The sequence below is a fragment of the Halichoeres trimaculatus genome, unplaced genomic scaffold (assembly GCF_033239565.1).
Source record: "Halichoeres trimaculatus isolate MK-OKI-2021-1 unplaced genomic scaffold, fHalTri1.1 fHalTri1_scaffold_2, whole genome shotgun sequence".
NCBI classification, from domain to species: Eukaryota; Metazoa; Chordata; class Actinopteri; order Labriformes; family Labridae; genus Halichoeres; species Halichoeres trimaculatus.
Genome location: NW_027437180.1, coordinates 39827084 through 39839034, shown reverse-complemented (window position 1 = coordinate 39839034; position 11951 = coordinate 39827084). Strand labels below are relative to the sequence as shown.

Genomic DNA, 11951 nt, shown 5'->3' with positions numbered 1-11951 from the left:
CCATGCTTCCTCGCCAGATGAAACTGTTTGTGGACTCTCAGACTTTTTGTGCTCTTTTTAAGATTTCATCCCCCACCGCCAACGCCAGCGCCACCGCCGCCGCTGCTGCTGCTGCTTCTGGTGGAGGATTTTCCCATCCCGGGCTGAGGGAGGCGTGCTGCATTGTGCAGCTTCTAATGATGATTGTAATGATGCCTTGTCCATCTTTGATAAGAAACAGCACGCCCCTCATTAAAGGGCCCGGGGCCCCGGTTCTCATGGCCGCCGCTCGGTCCCCGCAGTCGGACAGCAGGCGAGGGGAGGCGAGACGACACCCGCGGCACACGCCTGTTGACCGAGCCACAAAGCAAAAGCGTGTGACACTCGCCCCACCCCCGCCGCTCCCATTGTCCTCCCCATGGGTCCCACAGACAAGACCAATCCTGTTACCTCCCTCCCTCACCCACCCACCTCCACCCTGCACCCTCCACCCTGCACCCTCCACCCTCCCTTTCTCCTGGCAGACCTCTGCAACCACAACACACTCTGCTTCTCCACACACACTCCCTTCTTCCTTTCCCTCTCTTCACAATCAATTTTACCAATCAGCTGATCCCACTCTCCCTCATCAGTGCCCCTCCTGCACCACCCACCCCCAACACTGCTCCATCAGCTGCTATGTAAGGTGGAAATCCATCATTGTGTGTAAAGAAGGTGCTCATGCATGCTGCGTGGCCATTACCATACACACACACACAGACTTAGGGTGGGGGTGCTTGGTCCAGGTTTTTGGGGTGGGTGGGGGGGGCTCTAATTCACTGATTCACATGCAGACAGTATTTCTTGGAGGAGGGTGTGGCAGGTGGGTGCGGTCTGGCTTCTGTTTTATTTCAGGATGCTGGATGGTGGCGGTGATGGTCGTGGGACGGAGGAGGAAGGAGGAGGCAGGTGGGGGGGGGCACAGGGTGATGGGGAAGGAGGAGGAGGGGGGGGGGGGGGGGGGTTGCCGCGGCTGCCGGGGTCAGGCCTGTGTGTCCTGGGAAAGTTGGGTTCTCCATTTAAATCTGCACATGTTGCGGCCTTCTGGTGGCTGCGTGAATGCGCACGGTGACAGATGGCCCCGGCCCATAACTATAGAGTCCGAGCAGCCCGGTCCCCGGGGGAGAGGGGGAGAGGAGGAGAGGGTGCAGGGGAGGAAGAGGAGAATGTAGCGCTCAGCTGATCCCATCAAAAAGAGAGATGAGAGAGGAGGAAAGGCAGAGGAGGAGGAGGAGGAGGAGGGTTGTTGATGTGTGTGTTTTTAAATCTACATGTGTGTGTGTGTGTGTGTGTGTGTGTGTGTTATGAAGGGGGGAGGAGGGGGAGGGTCCTAATCCCAAACTCTAAATTGAGTTAATGTATTTGCCTGGTCTGCAAAGTCCAATAGGAGGCCCCGGGTCCCCAAAGATCGTGATTAGGTGTCTAGTTTATCAGATGTTGGAGGAGGGGGACTGTTTGTACATGAGGAGAATGGCAGCTTTGTATGTTCCATGTGTGTGTGTGTGTGTGTGTGTGTGTGTGTGTGTGTGTGTGTGTGTGAGAACAGGGTTTATGGGTTTGTGGGTTCAGTGCCAGCTCTCTGGGAGCCGAGCAGCTCGATGTCTCCATCCGCAGAGCGAGAAGATGTCTGCTGTTTTCCTCTGACTCCACGTTAATCCCGTTAAGAGACAAAGTCAGATTATTTCCCTCAGACGGACCAAACAGAGACCGAGACCGAGACTGAGACTGGACCAGCTTCAGTGTGAGACCCTGAAGATGAATGTGAGCTCTTAGTTAGTTTTAGTGAGTCCTACCCCCAACTTCAACGTGAAGTCCCAGAATCTGAAGCTGCTGCGAAAGAGTTAGAAGCTGCAGTTCACTGAGTGTCCACTAGAGGCTCCCGAAGGCAGTGGAGCAATTTTATTAACCTGAACTACGTCCAGACAGAGGATTGATTGTTAGGTTTGATGATCATAGTTTAATGATATTCTGTAGTTTTAGGTTTAAGTGTCGTATTTGATCATAACCTCAGCTTCAAACCAACTTCTTCATCAACTCCACAGAGTAAAAACTGGACTAACAGCTTCATGAGTTAACCCTGAAGAGCCCAGCATGGAGCCAGTGCCTTGATTCATTTTTAACTGGTGGTGGATTTTAAAGCAGATCTGGGGAGTGATACCAACATTTCACACGTTCATTGCGTCTCAGAGCGCTTTTTCGTTGCAGTGACTGGTTTGAAAAATAAAAAAAAGTGTACATAACAAAAACTTTATGGACCAGACCACGGGTATCTTCAACACTTCCTCCACGATACTAAATGTCAGCACATTGTCATTTGTGTTCCTCTAATCTGAAGTTTGAACACACAAAAAGAGTTTTCTTTAATTTTAAAAGGCACTTTTTAAGGATGACTATGGCTTTTTACATCAAATACGTGTGTTCTTAAGAATATGGTACACTAAAAAATTTTGGCTAACCCTTGTATAAAGTTTTTTTTATGTAATTGTTGTCTCTTCAGATGTTTTTCACTTTTTTTTTGAATCATTAATTTAAACCTTTTTAATTTAAGATTTAATTTAATTTAAAATCTTAAATTTAAATTACTTCATTTATTTATTTTTTGCTAATTTATATTATCAAATTATTTAAAATTGTATGAACCTGCTCTAATCAATCAATGATTTATTTATTTATATAAATCTTTATTTAGTCATTTATTAATTTATTTATTCATTCTTTAATTCATTTGATCTGTTATTTATTTATCAATTTATTTTATTTTATTTTACTTTCACAGGTTACAAAAATAGTATATAAATAAAAGCAGGTCATATACAGAATACCAAAAATATTCTGAGATTCCAAAAAGTATTGTGCAACTTTTTTACAATTTCGAATTTAATGGACAAAGATGTGAAATTTCTGCATTTTATGATAAACATGAAAAAAAAATCTTTTTGGGTTTATTTATTAATTTAATAATTTAATTTAATTTAATTTAATTATATTTAATTTAATTTAGTTTAATTTAATTTAATTTAATTTAATTTAATTTAATTTCTATAAAGTATTTATTTATTCATTTGATTTATCTTTTTTATTTCCACAGGTTACAAAACTAATTTGAAAATAAAAGCGTGGGAACAAAAAAAACTTTTTTCTTTGTTTTTGTTTTTGCTTCATTAAGCAATTCATTGTAGTAGCAAAGATGTAAGTCAACACATTAAAACTAAGTACATCAAGGGGTATATTGATGTAAAACAAATAATAATAATAATAATAATAATAATAATAATAATAATAATAATTATAATGATAATAATAATAATAATAATTATTATTAATATTATTAATATTTTTGTCATTGTCATGATCATACTTTTATTAATATTATTAATATTATTATTATTATTATTATTATTATTATTATTATTATTATTATTATTATTATTATTGTTGTTGTTATTATTATTATTCATTATTATTATTAATAATTATTATTATTTAGTGTAAAGTTTGACCCTGTTAGCTGGAGACAATCAGTTCACAATTCCTGACACATTCAGCTGAAGGTCTCCAGTTAGCACGGTCACTTTTTACATCATAACACCTGTTCTTTTGTAACGGTCAGAACTCGTTAGAAGTTGACTCCGCCCACAGAAGGAGCAGACATTTTCATGGCGCTCACAGTTTTAAAACAACAGACGCTAACTCATCTGAATGATCAGAGCTAAACGCTGCTTCTGTTGCTGAAACGTGTGCACATCTTAAAGATGACGTAGGTTGTAAATTGGTCCATGCTCAGGCTGTAAACATGTTCATTCCCGCTGTTAAGATCAGCTCTTTTAAAGTGTGTGTATGGGGTTTGTGGTGTCTCTGCAGCCAGCCTCTAGTGGACACTCAGTGAACTGCAGTTTGTGATTCTTCCACAGAGAAAGCTCATCTAACAGAAACAAACTGGTTTAAAATCTTCCCAGTGAGTAAAGATGCTGGTTCCAGTCTCACCTGCTGGGAGGTGACAGATGTTTCACTGCGTTCAGTTTCACCCAAACCAAAAAGGGTGTGTGTGTGTGTGTGTGTGAGTGTGTAGGTGTGTGTGTGTAGGTGTGAGACATGGTGTTCTTGTGGTCTCTGCTGGTGTGTACGCTCTCCCTCCCACTCGCTGGTGTTTCTGCTGCCGTTCAATTCATGGCAACACATTCTGCCTCCCACACACACACACACACACACACACACACACACACACACACACACACACACACACACACACACACACACACACACACACACACAGTTTGAGTGAGGACACATGGCGATGCAGGCTGTTTTTTCGTCTCTCAGGGAAACTTTAGGTTGATTTTTGTGAAACAGTGATCCACAGTGATTCTACCTGAGCGTAAAAACTGAAGAAAATCTGAATGTGTCAGATTATAATCCAGATTAGAGCTGTCAGGTGACTCACAGGTTTATTCTCAGGGCTGTGGAGACGTTGCAGATTTACTGACGTCTGGCTGAGGGTTAGAGTCCGTCCTCCATCAGGGCGGCTGTTTGCTCCTGTTTGATTTGTTTCTTTTCCTCCTCCACGTTAAATCAGCTCCAGGTCTTTCTCTCTCTTTACACCCAACCATCACTTTTCTCTCTTCTCTTTCTCTTTCTCTCCTTTATCCCACTCCTTCTCTCTCTTTATCACTGTATCCTCCCTCTTTCTTTCTCTCTTCTTGTTTTATCTTTTTATTCCTCTGTTTTTCTTTATCTTCATTTTTGTCTTTTTCTTTCTCTCCCTCTTTCTTTCTGTCCTTTTTTCTCCATCTCCAACAATTCTTTTTCCTTTCTTTCTCTTCTGTTTTTCTTTCTCTTTTCCCTTTCACTTCCTTTCTCTCTTTTCTCTTTTACCTATTTTTTCTTTCTCCCTCTTTTTCTCTCTATCTCTATTTGTTTTACTGACTTTTTCTTTTCTCTCTTTCTCTTCTCTCCAGCTGTCCTCCCTTTATCTTTGTCTCTTTTTTCTCCATCTCCAACAATCATTTTTCCTTCCTCCTCTGTTTTTCTTTTTTCCCTTTTACTTTCTGTGACATTATCTTACTTTTTTCTCTTTTACCCATTTTTTATTTTTCTGTTCTCTTTTTTCTCTCTATCTGTATTTGTCTTTCCAATTTTTCCTTTTTCTCTCCCCTTTCTCTCTTTTCCTCTGTCTTTTCCTTCCACTCTCTTTCTCTTTTCTCATTCCATATTCTCTTTTTCATCTTTTTTCTTTTTTTTGTTCCTTTTTCTCTTCCTCCTACCTTGTCTGTCTTTTTCTCTTTCTCTATTTCTCCCTCTCTTCATTTAGTCTTTAATTTTTCTCTCCCTTTCTTCATTTTCTCTTCCTTTTATCTCTTTCTCTCTCTCTCTAACCTCTTCTCTTTCTATCGCTTTCAGTTTCTCTCCATTTCCTCTTATCTCTCTTTTTCCTATTTCCTTTGTTTTTTTTCTTTTTATCTTTTCTCTCTCTCTTCATTTCTTCATTTCAATCTTTCGTTTTTCTTTTTCTTTCTCTCTTTTCTCTCACCCATCTTTTTTTCTCTTTCTTTGTCATTCTCTTTTTACCTCTTATGTCTTCATCTTCTCCTCTCCTCCTCTTTTTTTCTCTCTTGTCTTAATTTTTTCATTTTCCCTTCCCCTTTCTCTCTTTTCCTTTGTCTTCCTTTCACTCATTCTCTTTCTCTCCCTTCTCCTTATTTTTTCTATTTCTTTTGTTCCCTTTTTCTCTTTCTCCAACCTTTTCATATTTCTTTTTCTCCCTTTCTTCATTTTAATCTTTCATTTTTCTATATCCTTTCTCTTTTTTCTCTCACCCCATCTCTCTTATCCTCGATCATTTTTTCATTCGTGTGTCTTCATCTTTTTCTCTCTCTTTTTTCCCTCTTGTGTTTTTATCTTTTCCTCTTCTCTTTTTCCTCTCATCTCTATTTATCTTTCTGAATTTTCCTTTTTTGTTTCCATTTCTTTCTCTTTCTCCTCCTTCCACTCTTTTTCTCTTTCCCTCCCTGTCTCCCTTTCCCTTATCTCTCTTTTTCATTTCTCTTTGTTCCCTTTTCTCTCCCTCACACCTTTTATTTCTGTCTCTCTCTCTTTATCAAATTCTCTTTCTCCCTTTCCTCATTTTAACCTTTTGTTTTTCTCTCTCTTTCTCCCCTCCCTCTTGTCCTTACTCCTTTTCTTTCTTTCTTTCTTTCTTTCTTTCTTTCTTTCTTTCTTTCTTTCTTTCTTTCTTTCTTTCTTTCTTTCTTTCTTTCTTTCTTTCTGTTATCTTCTCGCTGTCAGCTCTCTCTGAGTTGATGATTCATGCTGCACCTTCTTCTTTTCTCCTCCCCTCGTTGCTGACCTGATTCCGCCGCCAGGGGGCGTCAGTCCTGCAGCTCTTTCCCACAGTCATTATTTTTCCTCTCCATCGTCAGAGATCATCAGAAACTGGAGCAGATGACTCCACAGATCAGATATCTGAGCCTCTGTGTCTCCTCTGGAGGAGTTTCTGAAGAAAGGAGTCAGAAATAAATTCATATGAGGAGCCCTGTGAGAAGAAATGAGGAGTTATCAGAGTGAAACTAATGAAGAAGACTTTTACTAATTTAACTGAGTGATTGTTTACTTGAGTATGATTCAGGTTTGTGTGTCAGGAGAGCAGGCTGTGGATCAGAGACCTGATCTGATTTTAACACATGATTAAAAAAAAGCTCCTGCTGCAGAGAGAGTCTCCAGAGTTTGGTTCCCATCTGTTAATTGGCTAAAGATGGACGCTCACTGTATGTCAGACTGGATGGGATAAAGGTTTCCTGTAAGCTCAGTCGATTTCACTCGGAAAGCTTCATATGGCGCTCTGCTCGGTAAGCCTCTTAGGAATCACGACCACAGCAGATGTAGCGAGAATGCCAATCAGGAGCTCCTGCTGAGCGGAGAAACCTGCCGGCTGTGCCACTGCGCGCCTCGAATCTGTGCCACAGCTCAGGAGGAACCCTCCAAAAAGCTGTTATCCCGCGGATCACACACTTTTTACCTGCTGCAGACCCGCGCCGGCTGTCAGAGCTGTCAGGGAGAGGATGTAGTGCGCAGGGAGTCTGCAGAGACCGTCAGAGAATCCACCACAAACCCTCTCCAACGCACAGCCATGCTTCCGCAGGATGTCGGGAAGCAGAAGCCACGCCGTGTGTCAGAGCCCATGTGCGGGGTGGACGCCCCTCCGGTCCCACACCGACTGCTGAAGAACCGGGACTTCCCTCTGAGCGTGAAGCGCCGGCGGTCCGGCTCCGCACCTGAGCGCCGGGTGAACTGCGTCCTGGTTGGAGACGGGGCTGTGGGGAAGACGAGCCTCATCGTGAGCTACACCACCAACGGATACCCGACGGAGTATGTCCCCACGGCGTTTGACAACTTCACCGGTAACCTTCCTCGGGGCTTTACGCACAAACTTTACGCACAAGTTTTACGCACACCTGTGCATCAGTTCAGAGCTTTCACCTGTATTTATCCATTAATGCATCACAAAAGTCCCATTTAGGTTTCCATATTAATGAGCACTGCACCTTTTAATCTCTGCTGAGGAATATTTTATGGTTTAAAATGATTTTTCTCCTCAGTGATGGTCGTTGTTGACGGGAAACCGGTGAAACTGCAGCTGTGTGACATGGCAGGACAGGTGAGCGGCACCTTTTTGAAACTTTTCTCTGCTCAGATGTGATTCAGACTCATATCAAACACACCTGGCAGCTGTTTCACTCTGTATCCGCTCTGCATTCTTACCTGCGGGGCAGAAATGGGGACTTGTTGATGGATCAATCAATGTAAGTCTGATCGCAGTGTGTTTGTGTTTGTGTTTGTCGCCCCCTGCTGTCTGCCTTCAGCCCTTGCACTTAAATCCTTTAAGACCCCGAAAATTTTGTCCAAAGTAGTCCTGTTACTCCACAGTTTACAGCGCCCCCTGCAGGAAGTAGCTCAGATTGTTGCTGCAGGAGTGTAGAAGCCCCCCTGTGACTTCCTGTGCTCCATCGCCCTCTTTTGGTTCAGTGTTAAAAATGTTCACAGCAACGTCAGGATGAGCTCTTCTACCATTTGGAGCATTAAGTAAATTTTGGGGTCCAAACGTGTCAAAAAGACGATAATATTCTTCGGAGATCAGTCCAAACTGGTCCAGATTGAGTCTGAGAATCCTTCAAACCCAAATCCAAGTTAGTTTATCTTTTTATTTAAAGGAGCTGTGAGGAGTTTGAAAGTGATTTTGAAAAAGTCTCCCTTCTCGATATCTGCCTGATCCTAATCCACACTTTAAAATGAGATTATCAGCACCAATATTTCAGATTACAGGTTATTTCAAAATGCTACTTCTTGATGAAGTTTAGTAGAGAGAAGAATGATCTGTGTTTTTTTTCTCTGCTGAAACCAATTTCTGTGATTAATTTTGTAGTGATGGTGGACACTGGAGCCTAACTGTCAGACAGAAAAAGGACAGAAGAGCAGAAGCAAGAGAAACAGGAAATGACAGTGTTTACTTGTTGTCACATTAGCCGTCGGAGCACCAGGCTGCCGATAGCACTACATATAGCCAGCTACTACAACGTTTGCTTGATGTCACTTTTCAAACTGTAGCGCTACATAACTATATGTAAGAGTGAAAAAGTCAGCCGGTTTCCTCTGCACTCTGACGGGGCCATATTTTACTTGACCAAAAACACAAATAAACGGACTCTCACCGAAAAACTCTGATATCAGTCTGCATTCACGCTTTATTTAGAGAATTTTCAGCGCATTACTTTCACACAGAAGCATCGCTAAATAAGGCTCTAGTTCTCATCGTGTCGTAAAACGGCACTACCTAAGCTGCAGAGCCACAGCTGGCTACGAGGAGCTCGCTGCTTAGTGTATCAGTCCGCGCACACGGCGTGACAGATACAAACAAACGCAGGTAGTCTGCCAGGATGAAGAGACACGTAGATATGATTCTGTAAAAAAGAAATTGATCACAGACACAGTTCAACGTCTTTTCGTCTCAGCTTCGCTCCACAGAGTTAATTCTGTTTCTCACAGTAAAAAAAAAAAAAGTGTTTCAGTCCAAAAACATTAACTTCACAACAAACAAAACAAATTCACTGCAATGTCAGGTTCACATACAACCCACAGTATCATGAAATTATGATATCACATTCTCAAGCTTCCTTATGTCATTCAGGTCACTGCTTTTTAGCATTTTTAACTTAATACATGAGCTTATTGCTTTAACACTCTTTCTTTCCAACATTCTTGAAAAGTTTTAAAACCTTTTGTAAACCATGAACTGTTTTTAACATATTTTAAGCACTGTTCACATTTTATCTTGAAACATATTTACTTTTGCTGTTTTTACCAACCTCAGAAAACTACAAAGCGTCTTATTTACTCATCAGAAAATATGTACAATGTTAACTCAAATGTACTGGAGCCCAAACTTAGGGCATATTTAGGGCGTATTCAGACCTGGACTGTTTGGTCCACTTTAAACGGACCAGGGTTTGTTTCCCACGCTGGTGCGGACTTTTCATGCAGGTGTGAATAGACACAAACGAACCCTGGTGTGGACCAAACAACCGGACCCAGACCCACTTTTTGAGGTGGTCTTGGTCCACTTCCAAACGAACTCTGGTGCGGTTCGTGGTTCTCAGGTGCAGGTCTGAATACAAACCAAGGTCCATCCGAACTAACTACAGGATACATGTGCCTTTTTGGCCTGTAAAGCCACCGTAACCTAACCGTCTTTGGTTCATACCTGATCCTCCGTCTCCTGTTTAGCCACGCTGTAGCTAGCATGTTGTGGGTCAGGACACGCAGAGCATAGCGCCTCCTTGCTGCGATCATTGGTCTTCCTGTTCCTAAATTGTAAACGGTGTTGTTAAGCTGCTTTGAAGGAGCTGCTCTTGAAACTGAAAATGATTTAGCAGCTCTAATAAGAGCACAAACACACATGTTTACCTCCATTTCCAGGTCTGTACTCTGTGTGCCGCCCTTTGTCAGTGCTGTCCAATGAGAGCACTGATCCTCACACACCTGGATGTGTTTACAGAATATAGTCCACTTGCAAAAAGTACAATCTGAATACGAACCGCACCAAATGACAAAAATAAAGTCTGCTTTTGGTCCGGACCAAACAAGTGGACCAAAGGACTTTTCTGGTCTGAATACAGCCTTAAACTAAAGAGAAGCGTGACTTTGGAAAAAGTATACTGTGGTGCCATTTTCCAACAATCGCGGTACTCTAAAGATCTAAAGATGAATTCAACTCAAACCATTCTCCACTGGTGTCCATTCCTTTGCAAAAATCAGTGATGAGTCACGGGCAAAAGCGGCGTCTCTAGGAGCTTATGCTCTGTGGTAGCTCAAAAGAACCGACTGACCTTTTCTCTCTCATTGCTCGACTCTCACTCCGTTGCTTTTTTGACTGAGAGCATGGCAGCCATGCAGATTATCACATGGGGCTAAAACATGAGCTAAAGGCTAACACAGGGGCTAATCTGTTTGTGCTAATGTTGACTCCAACCCACAGTCAGCAGTTATTCTGCAGTGGTCTGTTTAAACTTGAGAGTCTATCAATAAAATGAAGAGTGAGGTTACGTTAGCTCTGCTTGGTGAGGTTGGAGTTGGTAGAAGCTAGCTGTAGTTAAAACCAGACCTGGATCTGTGACTCACCCTCTTGGTTTCTGTCCTCGCCTCCCAAAGGACGAGCTGGAGCGCCTCCGCCCGCTCTGCTACAGGAACGCCGACGTCTTCCTCCTCTGCTACAGCGTGGTCCGCCCTTGCTCTTTCCGCAACCTGATTGACAAGTGGGTCCCAGAGATCCAGCAGCAGTGTCCCGGGGTGCCCCTGGTCCTCGTGGGAACCCAGCTGGACCTGAGGGAGGACGTCCAGGTGCTGATCCACCTGGCGCAGAACCAGGAGCGTCCGGTGAGCACGGAGGAGGGTCTGCAGCTGGCCCAGGAGCTGGGCGCGGTGAGCTTCGCGGAGTGTTCGGCGCTGACCCAGAAGAACCTGAAGGACACGTTCGACTCGGCCATCTTGGCCAGCATCGAACAGACGGACAGCTGCAGCGTGCAGCAGCAGAGGATGACTCTGAGGAAGAAGACCCCGGATAAGATCAAGAGCCTGTCGGAGACCTGGTGGAAGAAGATCAACTGTCTGATGGGAGAGCAGAGCTGCGACTTCCAGTGAGCAGCTGCTCGCTCTCAGACCCAGGTCTGATGGTTGGTAGGTTTTAGCAGGTCTGGTTCCAGTAGGCGCAGAAATCTGACGTGGATCAGGCTGAAGTCACTTTATGCCCCAACGTTCCCAGTACTTTGACTGTAGGTTTGTAGATCGTTTATTTATACATGGAGTTGTTTTCATCGCCATTGCTGAACATGTTTGATGCTCAGAAGCCTTGATTAAAGTTTCTAATAACTCAACACTGTACACCATCATTTCATCCCAGAGAAAAACGCCTCAAAGCAGGAAATCTGTGATCAGAGGAGCATGTTAGGGCTTTTTCCGGTCTTTGAAGGACCTCCCAAGGCCTCCTGCTGGCCTGGTCTGGGTGGGCCCTGAATTCCTCTGCCGAAACACTTCACAACAAATCTTGAAATGTGAAAATGTTACTCAGACTCCTGAGTTCTTTTAAGGCAGCAGTCTGCAAACATTACTTTCAAAGGAGCCGTTTACCTCAGCTCACCTGGATTAGAGTCACTAAGGAGCCACAAAATCTACTTTACCTCCACAACAAAAACAAAAAAGGGGATAAAATTCTAAATATAGTTGAAACCTAGTGAATAATTATCCAAACAAAAAGTTTTTTTAATTAAAGATTGAACGTGATGTCTGATTTTTTTCTTTTATAAACATTTCTAATTATTTAATTTTTTTTGTATTAAAAAATAAAAAAATAAAATAATTGTAAAAATAATCATGTAAACAATAATTAG

At 42.6% G+C, this 11951-nt stretch overlaps 1 protein-coding gene across 1 annotated transcript; it reads left to right on the top strand.

The window, feature by feature from the left end:
- The first annotated feature begins 6926 nt into the window (after positions 1-6926).
- LOC141804830 (rho-related GTP-binding protein RhoU-like) lies at positions 6927-11236 on the top strand. Its single transcript, XM_074689464.1, has 3 exons — positions 6927-7412; positions 7611-7669; positions 10717-11236. The coding sequence occupies exons 1-3, from the start codon at positions 7142-7144 to the stop codon at positions 11203-11205; spliced, it is 819 nt and encodes a 272-aa protein (XP_074545565.1). The 5' UTR covers positions 6927-7141; the 3' UTR covers positions 11206-11236.
- The last annotated feature ends 715 nt before the right edge of the window (positions 11237-11951 follow it).

Coding starts and splice junctions, on each gene's coding strand:
- LOC141804830 (XM_074689464.1), top strand. CDS start 7,142: ATGCTTCCGCAGGATGTCGGGAAGCAGAAGCCACGCCGTGTGTCAGAG. Junction 7,413..7,610: donor GGCGTTTGACAACTTCACCG/GTAACCTTCCTC, acceptor TTTTCTCCTCAG/TGATGGTCGTTGTTGACGGG. Junction 7,670..10,716: donor TGTGTGACATGGCAGGACAG/GTGAGCGGCACC, acceptor CGCCTCCCAAAG/GACGAGCTGGAGCGCCTCCG.